A 19,192-nucleotide genomic window follows, 5' to 3' on the forward strand; every position below is an offset into this window, starting at 1 on the left:
TGAACATGGCTGGGCTGCAAACTGCAGGGAAGTTACTTTTATGATGTACCCAGGGAACTTCCACTGGATTTTTTTAGGTGGTTTTCTATAATAATGTTTTGTCTGTTGAAATCAAACAACAAGGTATGTGTGTACATCTTATACCTACCTACATGTTAGACACATTCTGAACACATTGACATTTGTAATACATATAATTTCACTAAATAGTTTTCATATTTGCGCATGAATGCGAGATTGTTGAGGTGTTCATGTCTGTTACTGTTCCTGGGGGCCACTGCTTCAAAGTATTCTAGCTAAGCAAGGAGGTTGCCCGTGAAACTACATGTTCCATAATGCTTCGCTTCTAAGATGACCCAATACAGACGGACCCAGCGCTTTGACAGCCCAAGTCCGGAGGAAAAGTTCCTGTCAAGTTTGCCTACAATGACCTTGAAGAACTTGGATAAAAGCAAATGCGTAAGTCTCTATAAACTTGTCATCGTATGTCACAGTATTATCTGTTGATGGTTGCATTTAGGTAATTATCTTCTAAACAAAGCAATGTGTGACCAACTTGATGAAGCGAAGTTTCCATAGGCTCGCTCACAGGGTGGGATCCCTGCCCTCTTGTTGTCGGTGGAAATGCAAAACGCCTGTGCTCTTTGAAAATGTTCTCAAAAGAAACACTTATTTATCTCAGAAGTAGGTCACATTAATTCAGTGTACACGACTGTCACCCTTTTCAGTTGCAGCATAGTGAATTAATTATCAGCAGAAAAGATGAAGAGAGATGTAACGTTAGCTAGTCAACTGGAAAATTGGCTGAGGCAAATCGGATCGTATCACGACAACATTATCTAATCTTTGTTAGGCCTAATTGACAAATGAATCGCACCCATCAGGTTGCCGACAATTCAAGTCGATAATTAACATTTCCTTTTTACCCCAAACATGTCAATCTTTAGTTTACATGCAATTGATTCATAGTGGACGACAAATCACAACGGGAAATAGGAAGACGGCAGATAAATATTGAATAGGATAGTTTACAAACAGGACTTGCCATGTTTCTGTTTGCAACATTGTTTCTGTTTGCGACACCATTTTTTGCAACGTTTTGCAATGTTTCAAACAAACAGTAAAGTTTGTCTTTGAAAATCCCCTACCGGTATAACTGTGGTAGGCTACAATTTTATGACTACTGTCAATGTGTTCTGTAGTGGTGTTTCCGTACCAGTCCTCTGTCAATGTGGCCATGTTTTGAAAACATTTATCAAAATAGGTGTATAAGGCCCTATTCTGTCATCTACTGCATATTGATAGTGTTAAACAACTGATGTTAGTCCTTGGAACTATCCAACACACCCTTGACACTGACTATACCAACCCTACATATTGATTGGTGTTTGCAATATACTTTAGCACCTCGATACAGATACAATCAAGCGAGTTACTGCATGTCAGATCCAGTCACCTCACTCTTTGAACGTCATAATCACTTTAGCCTAGGCTGTCTTGACTGCATCCTGTTGTATTAGCTCGGGACACAACAGGAGGTGGCGCTATCACCATCATTTTTTTGATGACTAAATAGAAATGCCCTAATATGGCAGCCCTTATTACTCAGAGCTGTAATTTAGAACATGCCTTTTTTAAAAGTTGTGATACCTTTCCATAAATAGCCTAACAGTTCATGACCAGCCAACTGGTTTAGAGTCTATGCCAAATAATGACGCCTCTGTAATCACAGATCTATGATGTGTTCATGCCTTTCATATTCAGTGCATTCCTTTCTTGCCCATTGTCTGTCTGGTGTTGCCCTACCATATGCCATCAGCATGTAGCCGAAGTGTCCTAGTTTTCCGGTTAGTTTAATTGTCAAACTACAATGGACAATTATTTCTAAAACCTATAAGCCAGATTTAGAGAGCATTGTGGAACCAAACAACATGAGCTAAGTTTATCTTGGTTGGTTGCACGTCACTGGTTTTATTATGATCATATTTGAGCATTATTGTTTGTTAATCAGTCATCTTCTACTTTAGAAAAACAGATTCATTATAATAGCTGTAGGTAATAGATGTTGAACTGTAGCGTAATATAGTAGTGCATGAGTAAGGCATTTGATTTGGCTCGTGTACAGCCTTGTGTAAAGCAGAAAGTGAGATGTCTGATTTGACTGATGCAAATGAATGGCTCTAATCAGAGCACCAGACTGAGGCAGATAGTATGACAGAGAGAGAGAGGGGAGAGGGAATTCCTTGCCTGAAGCTGCAATATGACAGGGTGTACAAGTGCTGACTCACAGACTGTCTTTCATTCTCTCTCACACACACACACACACACCCTCTCTTTCTGTCCCTCCCCAACTCTCCATTATAACCCCACCTCTTCCCGCCTTCCCTCCCTCACTCACTCTCTCTCTAAGGTAGCTGACAAGAGAAGCAGCAGCTGTAGAGGCCATTGGATTTGACTCGGGCTCACTCACTCTCAAGGAGAGACTGTCCTACCAACAGTACCTGCAACCAATCAATGCAAGGATACTCCTAGCAGCACAGGAAGAACTGTCATTTACAACAGTAAGTGATATACTGAGTTAGTCAATAAATCGAATAACCTAATGTTATTAGCATTAATAGCATACCGTCTCTGTGTCTATGCTGCTGTAGTTAGCCTCTGACTCGGTTTGCGTTCATTATCCCTTATTTGTTGTTATTTTGAAGATCATAGAGGCTGAGGTTCACTTCATAGCTAATGTATTGTGTTATCATGTGTGTATTGTTGGCCTTAGCTAGGTTGTGTAAGAGCCAGTCAAAAGGCCTTCAGAAGGACTATAGGCCTGTTGAACCACAGGTTGATTTGGTTGTAGGCCTGTTGAACCACAGTACTTGCAAGATGGGGTTAACATATACCAAGATACGGTATTTCACAAACTGATGCTGTGGTTGTTCTTTATCAACTGTTTAACTGTTATTATGATGGTATGGTTTATCTATCCTAAGGTTGTGGCTGTGTTATTATAATGGCATGAGTCTGCTAATGTTGTGGTATGTTATTATAATGGCATGAGTTGGGTAATGTTGTGGCTATGTTATTATAATGGCACGAGGCTGCTAATGTTATGGTATGTTATTATAATGGCATGAGTTGGGTAATGTTGTGGCTATGTTATTATAATGTCATGAGTTGGATAATGTTGTGGCTATGTTATTATAATGGCATGAGTTGGGTAATGTTGTCCATACCACCTGCCACCTGTTCTCTTGACTTGGGAGGCCTATATGGAAAATATTCAATATATAGAAGTATAGGGAAATATGTGTCTGGTGTGTGAGAGGGCACATGTCTGAAAGGATTTATAGTTTACCAGGCGTGGTATGACTGACAAACAACTGAAGGAGCTTTTGGCCAGACAGAGCACATGTGGTTGGCAGCCATTGCAGAACGTGTGTGTGTGTGTGTGTGTGTGTGTGTGTGTGTGCGCGCTCAACACATTCATTTGTATTTGTGTGGGGCCACTAGGTTGATTATTGACCTGTGACAACTGCCTCGTGAACTGGCACAGTGGTTTCAGTTTGTAATACCGTCTTCCTACTAAAAACGTTGAGAGAATGTAACACGGTGTAGTCGTCCAAGGTATTTGTGCAGCGTCAAGTTAGCATGAGTCTGATTGCATGTTGTGTGAAAGTCTAGTTTAGCCACGTCGGAACTGCAGCAATTCACACCAGCGCAGACCAAATGTGTGCATGATAAAGGATACAGTGTGTGCATTGGCGTTCCCAACTACCCAAACCATCAGCGTACTCTCTTCAAATACAACCATGTGTCTAAAATAGCAACTCTCTGTCTGTTAGCATATTAGAGTTAGAATGCCACTCTGCTAAGCTGGAATGGTCCTATTTGTCTTCTTAATGCCGAGTTGTGAATGACATTACATTGATGAGAATTACCACTTGACAGACATAATGATGACGGTGTGCGACTCTCAATCCTTCAACCTCCCATTCACTTGTAGTTTTTGTTCACAGACTCTTGTCTCTAGCTACAGCGTGTGCAGGCTTTTGTTGCAGCCCAACACTGATGTCAACTAATTCAACTGATCAAGGTCTTTATGAGTAGTAGATTGGTCCGGTCACATCAGCAGGTATGTTAGAGCTGGGCTGGAACAAAAAGCCTGCACACCCTTCAGTGTATTAGCTCTGTAGGAGCAGGGCTAGTGACCTCTGGTCCACACAGAGAATCAGCTGAGAGTGTGTTGGTATTTAGGTTTAGGCATTTAAGGCCACTTTCTATTCACACCATAGTTGGAGTCCAGATATAGCCGCTCCAGTTGTCTGGGTGACTAGTGGGTTGTAAAAATAACCGGTCTCTGTCCAAGTAAAGGTTCTCCTGATGCACTGCTGTTGTCTCTCTCTTTCTCTCTCTCTCTCTCTCTTTCTCTCTCTCCTTCTGTCTCTCTTTTTGTGGCTCTGTGTCCTCTCACTCTGTCTCTCTGTCTCTCACCCCCCCCTTTCTTTGTCCACTTTCCCATGCCCTATACCTGCCTCTGTATCATAGCTGTATTCATTAGCTTGGAACAAAATATTTAAAGATACATGCTGGTGTCTGTGTAGTATATCTCTCTAGCTTTCTTACTATTTCTCTCTCTCTCTCTCATCCACTCATTCTGTTTTGTCTTTCTCTCAGACTATACCAAGTGTTTCCTCATTTGCTTTGTGGAGCGTTATCTCTCACCTCACATCCTGCCTTTTGTCATGACTCATGACAGGCTTGGTGATTTGCATTTTGCCTTGGTTTGTACCTGATCGAGGCCCTGCTCCTATGATCATGTCAATAGTACCTGTGGCTTCATCTCTGTAGATCCAGAGGCTTCAACGTTTGTCCAGACTTTGGTTTTGTCTGTACCATCCATATGATCTAAAAGAGACAAACAGGCATAACAACAGATGGCATATAGACATCACAAGTCATTTTCAAAGTATCCAAATAGTGCGTATTGTTAGATAGGCAGAATTATGAGGATAACTGAAATGTCACAGTGGAAATGCACAAACAATGATCTTCAAATGCTTTGTCCTACTCCTTTCCCTCTCTATTCCCGTACCAGAATTAACACAATATACGTTTAAGAGACGCCACACCTTTATCAGTGAGGTGGTTGATAGACTGGGTCTTTATGGGAAATAGTACAATGAGGAAGTTAATGGTTAACCGAACAGTGCTCCCAGTTTGAGTTAATGGAGATTGCAGTGTTTGGGGTAGAGGTCGACCGATTTATGATTTTTCAACTCCAATACCGATTATTGGAGGACCATAAAAAGCAGATACCAATTAATCAGCCTATTTCATAAAATATATATATATATATATATATATATATATATATATATATACATTTGTAATAATGACAATTACTACAAAAAAATAATGAACACTTTTTTATTTTAACTTAATATAATACATAAATAAAATCAATTTAGACTCAATTAAATAATGAAACAACATGTTCAATTTGGTTTAAATAATGCAAAAACACAGTGGTGGAGAAGAAAGTAAAAGTGCAATATGTGCCATGAGAACAAAGGAAAGCTGGTGGTTCCTGTTAACATGAGTCTTCAATATTCCCAGTTAAGAAGTTTTAGGTTGTAGTTATTATAGGAATTATAGGACTATTTCTCTCTATACTATTTGTATTTCATATACCTTTTGACTATTGATGTACTTATAGGCACTATAGTATTGCCGATCTAATCTCTGGAGTTGATAGGCTTGAAGTCATAAACAGCGCTGTGCTTCAATCATTGTGAAGAGCTGCTGGCAAACGCAGGAAAGTGCTGTTTGAATGAATGCTTACAAGCCTGCTGCTGCCTACCACCGCTCTGTCAGACTGCTCTATCAAACATCAAATCATAGACTTAATTATAATATAATAAACACACAGAAATACGAGCCTTAGGTCATTAATATGGTCAAATCTAAAACAAAACGTTTATTCTTTCAGTGAAATACACAACTGTTCCGTATTTTATAGAACGGGTGGCAACCCTAAGTCTAAATATTGCTGTTACATTCCACAACCTTCAATATTATGTCATAATTATGTAAAATTCTGGCAAATTAGTTAGTCTTTGTTAGGAAGAAATGGTCTTCACCCAGTTCGCAACGAGCCAGGCGGCCCAAACTGCTGCATATACCCCGACTCTGCTTGCACTGAATGCAAGAGAAGGGACACAATTTCCCTTGTTAATATTGCCCGCTAATATGAATTTATTTGAACTAAATATGCAGATTTCAAATATATACTTGTGTATTGAATGTAAGAAAGGCATTGATGTTTATGGTTAGGTACATTGGTGCAACGATTGTGCTTTTTTCGCAAATGTGCTTTTGTTAAATCATCACCCGTTTGGTGAAGTTGAAGTAGGCTGTGATTCGATGATACATTAACAGGCACTGCATTGATTATATGCAAAGCAGGACAAGCTAGTTAAACTAGTAATATCATCAACCATGTGTAGTTAACTAGTGTTTATGTTAAGATTGATAGTTTTTTACAAGTTTAAAGCTTGCTAGCAACTTACCTTGGCTCCTTGCTGCACTCGCGTAACAGGTGGTCAGCCTGCCACGCAGTCTCCTCGTGGATTGCAATGTAATCGGCCATAATCAGCGTCCAAAAATCCTGATTACCGATTGTTATGAACTTGAAATCGGGCCTAATTAATCGGCCGTGCCGATTTTTAATCGGTCGACCTCTAGTTTGGGGGATGTTGCTTTATAGGAGTGAGAGCTAAGTGTCTGTTAGAATACCTATGTAGACAGGGTGTGATCGATGTGGTGTCATCTGTTGGATGGGATGGTGTGTGTCAGTTTGTCTTCAAAAAAGAGATTGTGTTAAACATTTTTAGTTATTTAGCAGCCGCTCTCATCCAGAGCGATGCGAGTGCATACTTGTTCCTACCGGTCCCCCGTGGGAATCGAACCCACAACCCTGGCGTTGCAAGCTACCAATTGAACCACACATTAATTGAGAATCTTTGCACAAAGTGACAGCTTTTTTTTTCTCCATTTGCAATTTCTATTTTTCTTGTTTATTTTGTACTTTAGAGTAACCTTGTTTTTGGTGTATGAATGTATTTTGATATGTCACGGCAGTCTGTTTACAGGGGCGTTGACTTTGTCAGCGGTTTTAATCTGGTTAAAGTTCACGTTCCTCGTCCTCTGAGAAGCTTGAATTAGTTTTTTTGTATTGGAATCAGAAAACTTTGTTTACTTTAAAGGTAGGCTCAGCGATATGATGTCGATGCAGAAAGTAAACAGCACAGTGGGCCAATTTCCGCAACAACTGAGAGCGTTGAAGTGTGAGGCTGTTTTGGTGCCCCGTCTACCACGCTTTAACAGCATGATGCGAACCCGTACAGATACTGTGTGAGAGCGAAGTCTTCCATCGCACTTATCTCAATATCTGCGGTGCTGCTCGTGGCGACGTCATTTCGCCGAGTCCACCTTTTTAAATTGAGATATAATTTAGTCGTAATTGCCTTGTGACTTGATGAATCAGGTTTTGTAGTGAAGGCAGTTCAGCCATGGTAAGTGTGCAGAAGGTCTCGTAGGCAATGTTTATTGTTTGGGGAGTGAACACTGTCTCTAGATACTCAACTGATACAACACAGCAGCTTATTTCTGACCATGAGACAGTGGCTAAGGTCATCTCATCAGTTCAGCTGTTTGAAATGTCTCTGCATACTCCTCACCCGCCTCAACCCATGTTGTCTGGCTGCTTGGCTCCAGAGATGTGTATAGTATTTACTTACTTACTCAGGCCTGTTACTCCTTCTGGATCATAGGCCGTCGACTATTTTAATAGTTAATTTTCTGCTTTTTATTAGTATAGTGTGTTGACTAATTATTGTCTTTTCTCAGAGGTTTGGTGGGTTTTTGGTGTCTTTCCCGCAATTTTAGTTTGAAGGCCTACCTAGTAGGAACTAATGTTACCTGCTCTATTTTGGGGGCACCTCTATTGCCATGTCTACACTAGACACTTACATGCGGTTTCTGCTATCAGAATACGAAGATCGGGTCTAGATGCATAAAAGTCGCACTGTGGTCTGGGATGCATTGTGGGCGGGTTTCTCCTCAGTCTGGATGCAATCAGGCTACCTAAAGCGTACACAGTGGGTGACGTCATCAGCACTCCGCCCATAAGTCTCCAGAAAACGTGTGTTTTGGTACTGAGGCACCTTTTCATTATAACACTGGAGGAAATATGTTCCTAGTGTGTGAGGAGCATGTTTGCTGGCCTCAAATGCTAGCCGGCTAGTTAATAGTTAGAAAAACACATTTTCTTTTGGCTAAACTTATGCTCTCCTGTTTGTAATCCCTTTAGTTTTGCTAGTTGTTGTGTTATCATATTTAGCCTATTCTACCATTTGCAGAATGTAGTCTGGCATTTTAATATAGTGCGTTAAAAGGGAATCTGGACACAATGTGGACATGGTGGACACATTTTAGTGTAGATGCATGATGTGTTCGGAATTCCATGATCAGAACTCCATAGTCCGAATACAAAAACTGCATTAACTGTCAAGTCTAGACACGGCCATACGGGAGCATCACTCCAAAATGAGGCCAGTATAATTAGCCTGAACCACAATCATTAGAAAGGCTCTAATCTCGTCACCCAGAACTACATTTCATGTGCATGCTGGCCCTTCAGCCTATCAGGAGAGACTATATACGCTACTATCTCATGGCAGTGTTAAATAATGAAATGGTGGGTATCGTTCAAGCACTAGTTTATCTACTTACCTATCAATCTGATCTCATTATCCCATAGTGCCCACTCTGCCCTCCCTGGCCACCACAGTAATGGACTGTGTGGCACTGCTTGATGTAAATGAGGCCAGTTATGGGGTCAGTTACACCCTCAGTGAAAGAGCGTTGACGTTCTTGGATGGAAGCCCTGTCTGGGTTCAGAAAACAAGTTTCATCACTGTTGCATTGTATATTAGCTTGTGTGGGGCGGTGATCTGGTTTAGATTTACTAAAGCGATCTCAGAGGTGTACTTTCCTCTTGTTGTTATGTGGAAGTCTTAAATGGTTTGACTTTGATTGTTCTAGCTTTTCCTGTTCCCTCTGGGGGGAAAAGGTGCAGATTTCACTCTAGTGCAAAAGGTCTTGTAAATCTTGCCCCATTTTAGTACAGAGCCTTTCTCTGGTTTGTGTAAAAGCTTCTACCTTGAAGTTGAATAATTACGTACTTACCATTTGAATAAAATCCCTACTGGCAGAGGCATCAGTTGGGCTTCGTCACATGACCGAACTGTCGCCCGGGCGACCATGGGTCCAGAGTCCTTGGCCCTCTCAGCCAATTAGAGGTGAGATTTGCATTTGACTAGCTTCTCCCTCTCAGCCGGTTTGCAAATTCTGATTTGTTATTCAATCTGGTGGTGACAGGCTAAACTCATTCATCCCTTTCTTTCCTCTTTCCTAAGTACCCTTCTCTCAAGGGCCCCTCTCCTCCCTCCTGTGCCCCCTCTCGCCGTCTCAGTTTGCGCCCTCTTTCCTACCCCTTCCCTTCCCACTTTCCTAAGTACTGTACCCTGCAAGTGTCCCTCCTCCCTCCTCAACCGTCACTATCTGTCTATTTTCTACCCCCTCCCTCCCTCGCTTCTTTCTGTAACACCCTCGTCTGCCCTTCCTTCCTCTCTCGTTCGTGTGTGACTCCACACACGTACACACCCCTTCTGAACGGCCAAAGAGCACCAAAGACGGGCTCTTCCAACCGGCCTCTACGAGTTCAACGCGAGTCCTCTGGAAGGTCAGTCGGACTCAGAAGGACATCCATTATTAGAGTCAGAGACTTACACTTTTATACGTGGATTATTGAAGTTCCCTCTGAAAAGTCTCCTTATTATTCCTTCACCTTTGGCGCTGCTCATCTTGGATGAACGGCCCTATGCAACTATAACACTTTAAGGTAACGTTTTAACTTCTCATTTACGTTAGGAAAGCCGTTTGCGATCCTTGACATTCAGATTGAAGTAACTTTCCTTGTTTGAGTTAAACCACGTAGCATATTGCTGTTCATTCCACATTTCTCAAGAGTAACTTGTGTAGGCTACACAAAAACAATAGCCTGTGTGTTTGATTATATCCTTATGGATATACTGTACTGAACACATCCTCAGGGATCAGACGTTTTTGGCTTTGTCCTTAGTGGCCCAGTCTTCCGCACCCCACTGTGTGTTTGTCTAGGGAACTGGACAATTGTTTTCTCACAGTTCCTGTGGATTCTCTGGACTGTTAATTTGCTGGCAGACCTCGGAACGAGGGCCTAGTGGAGCCCAGGGTTGTACAGTGGGCACACTGGGCAGCGTAACAGGGTCTTTCCCTTGGCATTCTGCCTGGCCCAACGACAACCACACAGAGAAAGGGACGGGGAGATGGCCAATAACCATACTCACTGGTGACCCCCTCTAAATGGGATACAAGGCTGCGATTGGCTGGGTAGTTAATAGACCCACAATACAATGCCTGCCAACTTGGCCTTGGCAGCATGTAAATATGACAGATAAAGATATGACATGTCATTTGTTTGTTTGTGTGTGTGTGTGTGTGTGTACGCACGGATGGGCATGCTCCATTTGTTTTGTGTGTGAGACTGTGTGCTGCAGGTTAGTTGAGTGCCAGTACCAAATGCCAATTGACTCCCCTCTATCTTTTAATTTGTAATTTAAGACGTGGGAATAAGACATTTTATAATTGTATAATAACATGATATTTTGGATTGCATCCATGCACCCTTATTTAGCATTCTAGTGAAAACACAAGTACTACTTATCATTCTTGTCAATAGACACGACATGCTACAGGACTACCAGACATTAAGCATCCTGGTGGTGGGGGTGGATACAGTAAAAGCCAGACCTAGAGTATGTGTATGACCCTGCTGTATGTATACGACCCTGCTGCTCCCTCTGACGGCTGTACGTGGAGGGAGTGGATGGATGGATGTGGCAGGAGTGACCTGAGCAATACACTCAGTTAATTAAGGAGGTTGGAGAGGGGGAGGAAGGAGGAGGAGAGATTGTCATTCTCATCTGTCTCTTGAGTGGGTGTGTGGCGAGCTGCACACAGCTGAGTTAATATATATTTTTAAATGTAACCTTTATTTAAGTAGGCAAGTCAGTTAATAAGAAATTCTTATTTTCAATGACGGCCTAGGAACAGTGGTTTAACTGCCTTGTTCAGGGGAACGACAGATTTGTACCTTGTCAGCTCAGGGATTCGATCTTGCAACCTTTCGGTTACTAGTCCAACACTGTAACCACTAGGCTACCGTCGTGCGTGTGCGTGCGTGTGCATGCGTGTGTCACATGTTTTGTCTACCCACATGCACGGTCAGTGCTTTGTTAACCAAATAGTCCTCATATAATATGTCCTCGACTCAGACTGCAATGCATAGCTAATGTATTGTATGATATCCACTGTCCTTTACCACTGACCTTGATATTGCCTATGTCTGATGTATCCAAACACTAACAACCACAATATGACAATAAAACTGGATGTGACAATTAGGACATTGTTAGAATGTCCTGAACCCCCCCCCCCACCCGGCAGCATTTCCTGGCAGACATGTAGAGATGACTTGATATGCCTTACAAAGAGGGACACTCATGTTTCTCTTTGCTTTTGTAAACGGTATGAATTAGCATTTTACTCCTAATACTATAATACAGGTTACAGCTAGCCTTAGCACGCAGTCCCAGTTGGAATGTACAGCACTATTTATTGTGCCTCGTCAAGATTTGTTTAGTAACTGTGTTGGTTTAAATGTCATAAGGTGGTGTTGTGCTCCGGTTGTAACGTGATCTGTGTGTAGCTAGGGTAACTCTAGCTTTCTGACCCTGAGAGGTCTGGGGGAAAGGCCAAGCCTAGTGAGACAATTGGAGCATACATGGCACTGTACATGGCTTTAATAAGATTAAGATGCTTGTAAATTCGTGATTCAAGTGTCTGAAGTAATTTTATTTTCAACTGGTCCTTAAAAGTGACCGAAATCTGTATGTCTTTTCACCAGGCTGTTATAGAAAACGAGAGCATCATCTCAGTGTCTCGCCTGGAAAAACTGGTGAAATACATTTCAGTAAAGGGATGAGGGTTTTCTTGATACATTCGCATTTGATGGCACTCCATGTTCAAACGGCATTTAATGTTATGCCGTTCCGTACTAAAACGTAAAAGACTATGATGTTGGTTTATTAAAGATGGTCGGTTTGAATTCATCTTTCTAACCAGGTTTCCATCCAATCTTTTTATGCGAGTAAAGTACATGTCAGATCAAAACATTGAAATGACAAGACTGATGGAAACAGAAAATGTTTCAGTAAAACTTTCCAAAAATAAACTAGACTAGGTGGGATCTTTTTGTGTCTGCAAAATTAATTATGCGTAAAATGTCATTGGAAGCTCTTTTATGCAAATATGAATATAATAATCATAATGTCAAAGGTAACTTGGAGTCACACATGGAGTTTATTAGGCTACAGATTTAAATACATTAGGATGAACTTCACAGGGTGGTGAAAGTGCAAGGTGATGAGCTTGATGCTCCTTTCCAAGAAATACCCAAAGGTCTCATTCTGGTGACATGGTCATCAATGCTTGACTGCCGTTTGACAAATAAAAAATAATCTTGCACTTTTGTCGTAGATACAGTAGCCTACTGTATCTATGCTGTTGGCTGGAGAGCACGTGCCAATACCAGAGTTGGCACATGCGCTATGTCACGCAATTTTTTGTTGTTGTGATAAACCCGTCAATGTAGTTGAAAATGCGATGGAAACCCATTTAACTTTTATTTTTTATTCAGTACATGGGAACTTAACTGCAAAATGTATTTTGATGTGCATTACGTCATCACACACCTTTCATCTGCAACAAGTCAATTTGATGGAAACGCATCTCTGGTGGGAAAATGCGCATAGTGTTTTTATGTAGATTTTTAGAATATTTGCATGAAAATCTGTCGCCAATTGGATGGAAACCTAGCAACACTATATATATTTTTTCTCTCTTCCTCTCTCAGACCAGCCCTGGTACCAGATGCGCGATCAGCCTGCTATTTCTCCCTGATCCACCAGGGGGCCTCAGTCACTCACAGAGACCAACCCTGAGTCCTCCACCCTCACCCTGAACACCCCGGCCCCAGTCAAGCTGTCCCACCCTCATCCCTCTCCATCTCCTCCTCATCTCTTCTTCTGGCCCGCACACTCCCCACTGGACCCCCTGTTGACCCTCTCCCTTTATAGGGGGGAGGCGTCCGGGGGCCTCGATGAGGAGACCCTGCCCCTTTATGAGGGCCTTAATATGGAGTGCGACCTCCTGGAAAGAGTGGATAGGGGAAGCCATGATGTGTCCACCCTCACTGGTAGGTCACAGTAAATGAATGTAGCAGATGGGTTGTAGGGAATTGGAGAAGGGGTTCACTTTCATGTTGGACAGCACTTGTTAGAAACTAGTGGGAAGATGTGTCTCTTAGAACCATTGCAGGGGACATTAGATGGGAACTCCATCCAGTCAGTGCCTCAGGGGGGCAGCAGAGACTTGGAGATTTCAGAACGCTCAATCCAATGTGATGAATGCTGTCTCTTTGTTCTTCCATATCTCCCTTGCCACACCCTCATACACCCCCCTCCCTCCCTCCCTCCCTCCCTCCCTCCCTCCCTCCCTCCCTCCCTCCCTCCCTCCCTCCCTCCCTCCCTCCCTCCCTCCCTCCCTCCCCACTGTCAGAACTTTGTTCAGGTGGCGATAGTGAGGTGGAGATAGTGAGCCTGCTGTCTGAGGGACTGCCTAACTACACTCTGCGGGCAGACTGCATGTTTGGCTACGACCACGACGACTGGCTCCACACTCCTCTGCTGCCCCCTGAGGTTGCCCTGGGACTCACACACAACCAGATAGAAGAGACACTCAAGTACTTCTGTAAGTTCACCACTCTGTCCACGCTAGGCATCTAACACAGGAGAAGGCAACTCTGGTACTGGAGTGCCAAATGTACCGCACCTGTTTTACTAGTTAATCACTTCACCAACTTAGCTTGGAGGGAATCAACCACTTAAATCCAATGATGAGTTGACTCATGTGGTGCAGCTGGCTTGAGTGAAAGCACCTACCTGGTCTCCTAGATCTAAATTGGAGCTCGTATTCATAAAGGGTTTTAGAGTAGGAGTGCTGATCTAGGATCAGGTCCCCCTGTCTCTCCTATATTACACCATTATTTATCATTGCTGCATATCAGAGGCAAGACCAATTCGCAGATGAACTTGAAAATGTCTGGTATAGCCTACGCTCCAAATTGCGATGTGATTTGACGAAAACACAGACATTTTGCCAAGGCAGAGATGAGTGGCTGACACCGAGACGTACTTGGACAGCAGTGGACACTTTCATTCGGGCCCTTTTGACAATCGCCAAATGTCATAATACTTTTTGGTGTTTTGTGTAACAGATGTCTCTTTCAATTCACCACTGTTTGGAGGCTGGAAATATATATTTTTTTATTTTTTTATTTCACCTTTATTTAACCTTTATTTAACCAGGTAGGCTAGTTGAGAACAAGTTCTCATTTACAACTGCGACCTATGTTGCCAGTGGCTGAACATGCACAAGTAGTCTAGTAAAACAGCCCTTTGAAGCAGGGCTGGATTAATGCAGGGGTTTACAGGGACTGATGCCCCTGGGCCTAGGACTGTGGGGGGCCCAAGAGGTAGCAAAAGAAATATTTTAAAAATGTGTTTCAAAAAAATAAATATACGGTGCATTCAGAAAGTATTCAGACCCCTTCCCTTTTTTGAAATGTTATTACGTTACAGCCTTATTCTAAAATTGATTTAAAAAATGTTTTCCTCATCAATCTACACACAATATCCCATAATGACGAAGCAAAAACAGGTTGTAGAAAGTTTTGCAAATTTATAAAACATAAACATAAATACCTTATTTACAAAAGTATTCAGACCCTTTGCTATGAGACTCAAAATTGAGCTCATGTGCATCCTGTTTCCATTGATCATCTTTGAGATGTTCCTTCAACTTGATTGGAGTCCACCTGGGGTCAATTCAATTGATTGGCCATGATTTGGAAAGGCACACACCTGTCTATATAAGGTCTCACAGTTGACAGTTCATGTCAGAGCAAAAATCAAGCTATGAGGTCGTAGAAATTGCCCGTAGAGCTCTGAGACAGGATTGTGTCAAGGCACATTTCTGGTGAAGGGTACCAAAAAATGTCTGCAGCATAAAAGGTCACTAAGAACATCATTCTTCGATGGATGATGTTTGCAACCACCAAGACTCTTCCTACAGCTGGCCGACTGGCAAAACTGAGCAATTGGGGAGAAGGGCCTTGGTCAGGGAATGTTTTCCTCAACCACAGGAGGACTCAGAAGCCCGCTGTCAATGAGTGCACACAGCCTGCTCCTGCTGCCCTGTTAATCGTCAGATGGTGGGGAGGAGAAGGAGGTAGGGGGCCCACATGGGTAACTGGGGAGCTCTGTCTTGATTGGTTAACTGATTAATACATTTTTTTTTTTTTTTAATTTTTAAATGCATAATAAATCAATGTTACTGGTCAATTGTGTGAGTCAGGGGCTGGGCCCAAGCCCGTTGGAAGCCCAAGAGGCAAAACAAAATTGTATTATTATTATTTATTTTATCCAAGGGAACTGACCAAGAACCCGATGGTCACTCTGACAGAGCTCCAGAGTTCTTCTGTAGAGATGGGAGAACCTTATGGAAAGACAACCATCTCTGCAGTAGTCCAACAATCAGGCCAGATGGAAGCCAGTCCTCAGTAAAAGGCACGCGACAGTCCACTTGGAGTTTGCCAAAAGGCACCTAAGACTCTCGGACCATGAGAGAAACAAGATTCTCTGGTCTGATGAAACCAAGATTGAACTCTTTGTCCTGAATGCCAAGCGTCTTGTCTGGAGGAAACCTGACACCATCCCTACGGTGAAGCATGGTGGTGGCAGCATCATGCTGTGGGAATGTTTTTCAGAGGCAGGGACTGGGAGACTAGTCAGAAAAGAGGAACGGAGCAAAGCACAGAGATGAAAACCTGCTCCAGAGCGCTCAGGACCTGACCGGGGCGAAGGTTCACCTTCCAACAAGACAACGACCCTAAGCACACAGCCAAGACAACGCAGGATTGGCTTTGGGACAAGTCTCTGAATGTCCTTGAGTGGCCCAGCCAGAGCCCGGGTCTTGAACTCGATCGAACATCTCTGGAGAGACATGAAAATAGCTGTGCAGCGACACTCCCCATCCAACCTGAGAGCTTGAGAGCTTCTCTTCTGCAGAGAAGAGTTTGTAACGTAATAAAATGTGGAAAAAGTTGAGGGTCTGAATACTTTCCGAATGCACTTCATCTTTCTTTTTACTGCAACCGCCAACCACAGGAGGACTCAGAAGCCCGCTGTCAATGAGTGTACACAGCCTGCTCCTGCTGCCCTGTTAATCGTCAGATGGGGGGAGGAGGTAGGGGGCCCACGTGGGTAACTGGGGACTGATTTAATAAACTTAAAAATAATAATAATTGCATAATAAATCAATTTTACTGGTCAATTGTGTGAGTCAGGGGCTGGGCCCAAGCCCTTTGGAAGCCCAAGAGGTAAAACAAATTGTATTATTTATTTTATCCAACCACAGGAGACAACTCTCAATGTTCAAAATACAACAGAGAGCATAATTTAGCCAAAGAGGATCAATAGTTTCTAAACAATAACTGTGGATTAAATTTGATCACAAGCCATACATCTAACTGCCAAAATAAATGAAACACCAACATAAAGTATCTTAAAATGGTTTGGGCCACCACAAGTTGCCAGAACAGCTTCAATGTGCCTCTACATAGATTCTACAAGTGGATCTAAACCATGCCAGGAAAATGCACCCGACACCATAACATACAAAGTATACAGTATGCCTCATAAAAAATAAATAAGCCCCCAGCTTTGAAGTCATTGTTTGACAATCAGATCAAAACATAATGACTGGTTGTGTTTATGCCACAATAAAAGGTCATACATTTTTCAAGTAAAATTTCAAATCTTTATGACTAGGCCCACAGAGATCATATTAAATGGATTGGGATTCTATATTTAATTCTATGTTTTAGGCCCATACATTTTTTGGGGACACACTCAAATGGATGCACATATAGGAGGTCCCGTACCGGGAAGAAATTAGTTCTACTTTCAGCCCTTACGGGAACTGATGCTTAAACATACACAACTTGATGTACTGTACCTGCGGCATTCAGGACCAGGGCTACCGACTCCCAAAGCTATTGAATGTACCGCTGTGGAGGCGTGTCTTATATTTCAGGGTTGAGAACATGCTGTCCACTATCTAGTGTCCTAACCTGGTAAGATTAAGTCAATACATGACTTATTCCTCAGTTGAATATGTACTGAATGTCGCAGGGCTATTCAATTCCGGTCCTGGAGGGCCGAAACACTTCTGTTTTGCATCCTCTCTTTCCAATTAGGGACTAATTCAGACCTGGGGCACCAGGTGAGTGCAATTAACTACTAAGTAGAAACAAAAAAACTAATGTTTCGGCCCTCCAGGAACGGAATTGAACAGCCCATAGTGTTTTATAGGCAATGTTTTAGCCTACAGCAATTCCATCTTAAAGTCCTACTGTGACTTGACCCCTCACATATGCTTTGTAATTGGTCAATGGAAACTTTTTCACAGATTACACACATCCTTTAATCACTGGACTTTATAGTATAACATTGATAGGATAATCTCTCTCTCCTTTGCCATTATCAGGTCATCCATATGGTGTGGATCTAAAGAGCTTGTGGTCTGACTCCTTGCCTGTAAGACAAATACAATTGGAAGAAATTAGATACATTGCCTTGCAGAAGTATTCACCCCCTTGGCGTTTTTCCTATTTTGTTTCATTACAACCTGTAATTTAAATGGATTTTTATTTGGATTTCATGTAATGAACATACACAAAATAGTCCAAGTTGGTGAAGTGAAATGAAAAAAATTACTTGTTTCAAAAAATAAAAAACCCCACGGAAAAGTGGTACCTGCATACAGTGGGGCAAAAAAGTATTTAGTCAGCCACTAATTGTGCAAGTTCTCCCACTTAAAAAGATGAGAGAGGCCTGTAATTTTCATCATAGGTACACTTCAACTATGACAGACAAAAGGAGAGAAAAAAAATCCAGAAAATCACATTGTAGGATTTTTAATGAATTTATTTGCAAATGATGGTGGAAAATAAGTATTTGGTCAATAACAAAAGTTTATCTCAATACTTTGTTATATACCCTTTGTTGACAATGACAGAGGTCAAACGTTTTCTGTAAGTCTTCACAAGGTTTTCACACACTGTTGCTGGTATTTTGGCCCATTCCTCCATGCAGATCTCCTCTAGAGCAGTGATGTTTTGGGGCTGTTGCTGGGCAACACGGACTTTCATCTCCCTCCAAAGATTTTCTATGGGGTTGAGATCTGGAGACTGGCTAGACAACTCCAGGACCTTGAAATGCTTCTTACGAAGCCACTCCTTCGTTGCCCGGGCGGTGTGTTTGGGATCATTGTCATTCTGAAAGACCCAGCCACGTTTCATCTTCAATGCCCTTGCTGATGGAAGGAGGTTTTCACTCAAAATCTCACGATACATGGCCCCATTCATTCTTTCCTTTACACGGATCAGTCGTCCTTTGCAGAAAAACAGCCCCAAAGCATGATGTTTCCACCCCCATGCTTCACAGTAGGTATGGTGTTCTTTGGATGCAACTCAGCATTCTTTGTCCTCCAAACACAACGAATTGAGTTTTTACCAAAAAGTTATATTTTGGTTTCATCTGACCATATGACATTCTCACAATCTTCTTCTGGATCATCCAAATGCTCTCTAGCAAACTTCAGACGTGCCTGGACATGTACTGGCTTAAGCAGGGGGACACGTCTGTCACTGCAGGATTTGAGTCCCTGGCGGCGTAGTGTGTTACTGATGGTAGGCTTAGTTACTTTGGTCCCAGCTCTCTGCAGGTCATTCACTAGGTACCCCCATGTGGTTCTGGGATTTTTGCTCACCGTTCTTGTGATCATTTTGACCCCACGGGGTGAGATCTTGCGTGGAGCCCCAGATCGAGGGAGATTATCAGTGGTCTTGTAT

General features: G+C 42.4%; 1 protein-coding gene across 9 annotated transcripts in view; it reads left to right on the forward strand.

Annotated features, from left to right (window-relative positions):
* The first annotated feature begins 361 nt into the window (after nucleotides 1-361).
* LOC139370409 (trafficking kinesin-binding protein 1-like) overlaps nucleotides 362-19,192 on the forward strand; it is a 39,391-nt gene continuing 20,560 nt past the window's right edge. For 7 of the 9 annotated variants that reach the window (XR_011627135.1, XM_071109869.1, XM_071109864.1 and 4 more), the window contains exons 1-4: nucleotides 362-459; nucleotides 2,415-2,561; nucleotides 13,073-13,414; nucleotides 13,777-13,968. Coding sequence is in view for 8 of the 9 variants with exons in the window: in XM_071109869.1 (XP_070965970.1) it covers nucleotides 13,354-13,414; nucleotides 13,777-13,968 (253 nt within the window). In the remaining variant the exon portion in view is untranslated. Of the gene's footprint in view, nucleotides 460-2,410; nucleotides 2,562-13,072; nucleotides 13,415-13,776; nucleotides 13,969-19,192 lie in introns of all 9 variants that reach the window. The other 2 variants (XM_071109870.1, XM_071109865.1) reach the window with 1 other exon arrangement.

The sequence above is a fragment of the Oncorhynchus clarkii genome, chromosome 17, assembly GCF_045791955.1.
Source record: "Oncorhynchus clarkii lewisi isolate Uvic-CL-2024 chromosome 17, UVic_Ocla_1.0, whole genome shotgun sequence".
NCBI lineage: Eukaryota > Metazoa > Chordata > Actinopteri > Salmoniformes > Salmonidae > Oncorhynchus > Oncorhynchus clarkii.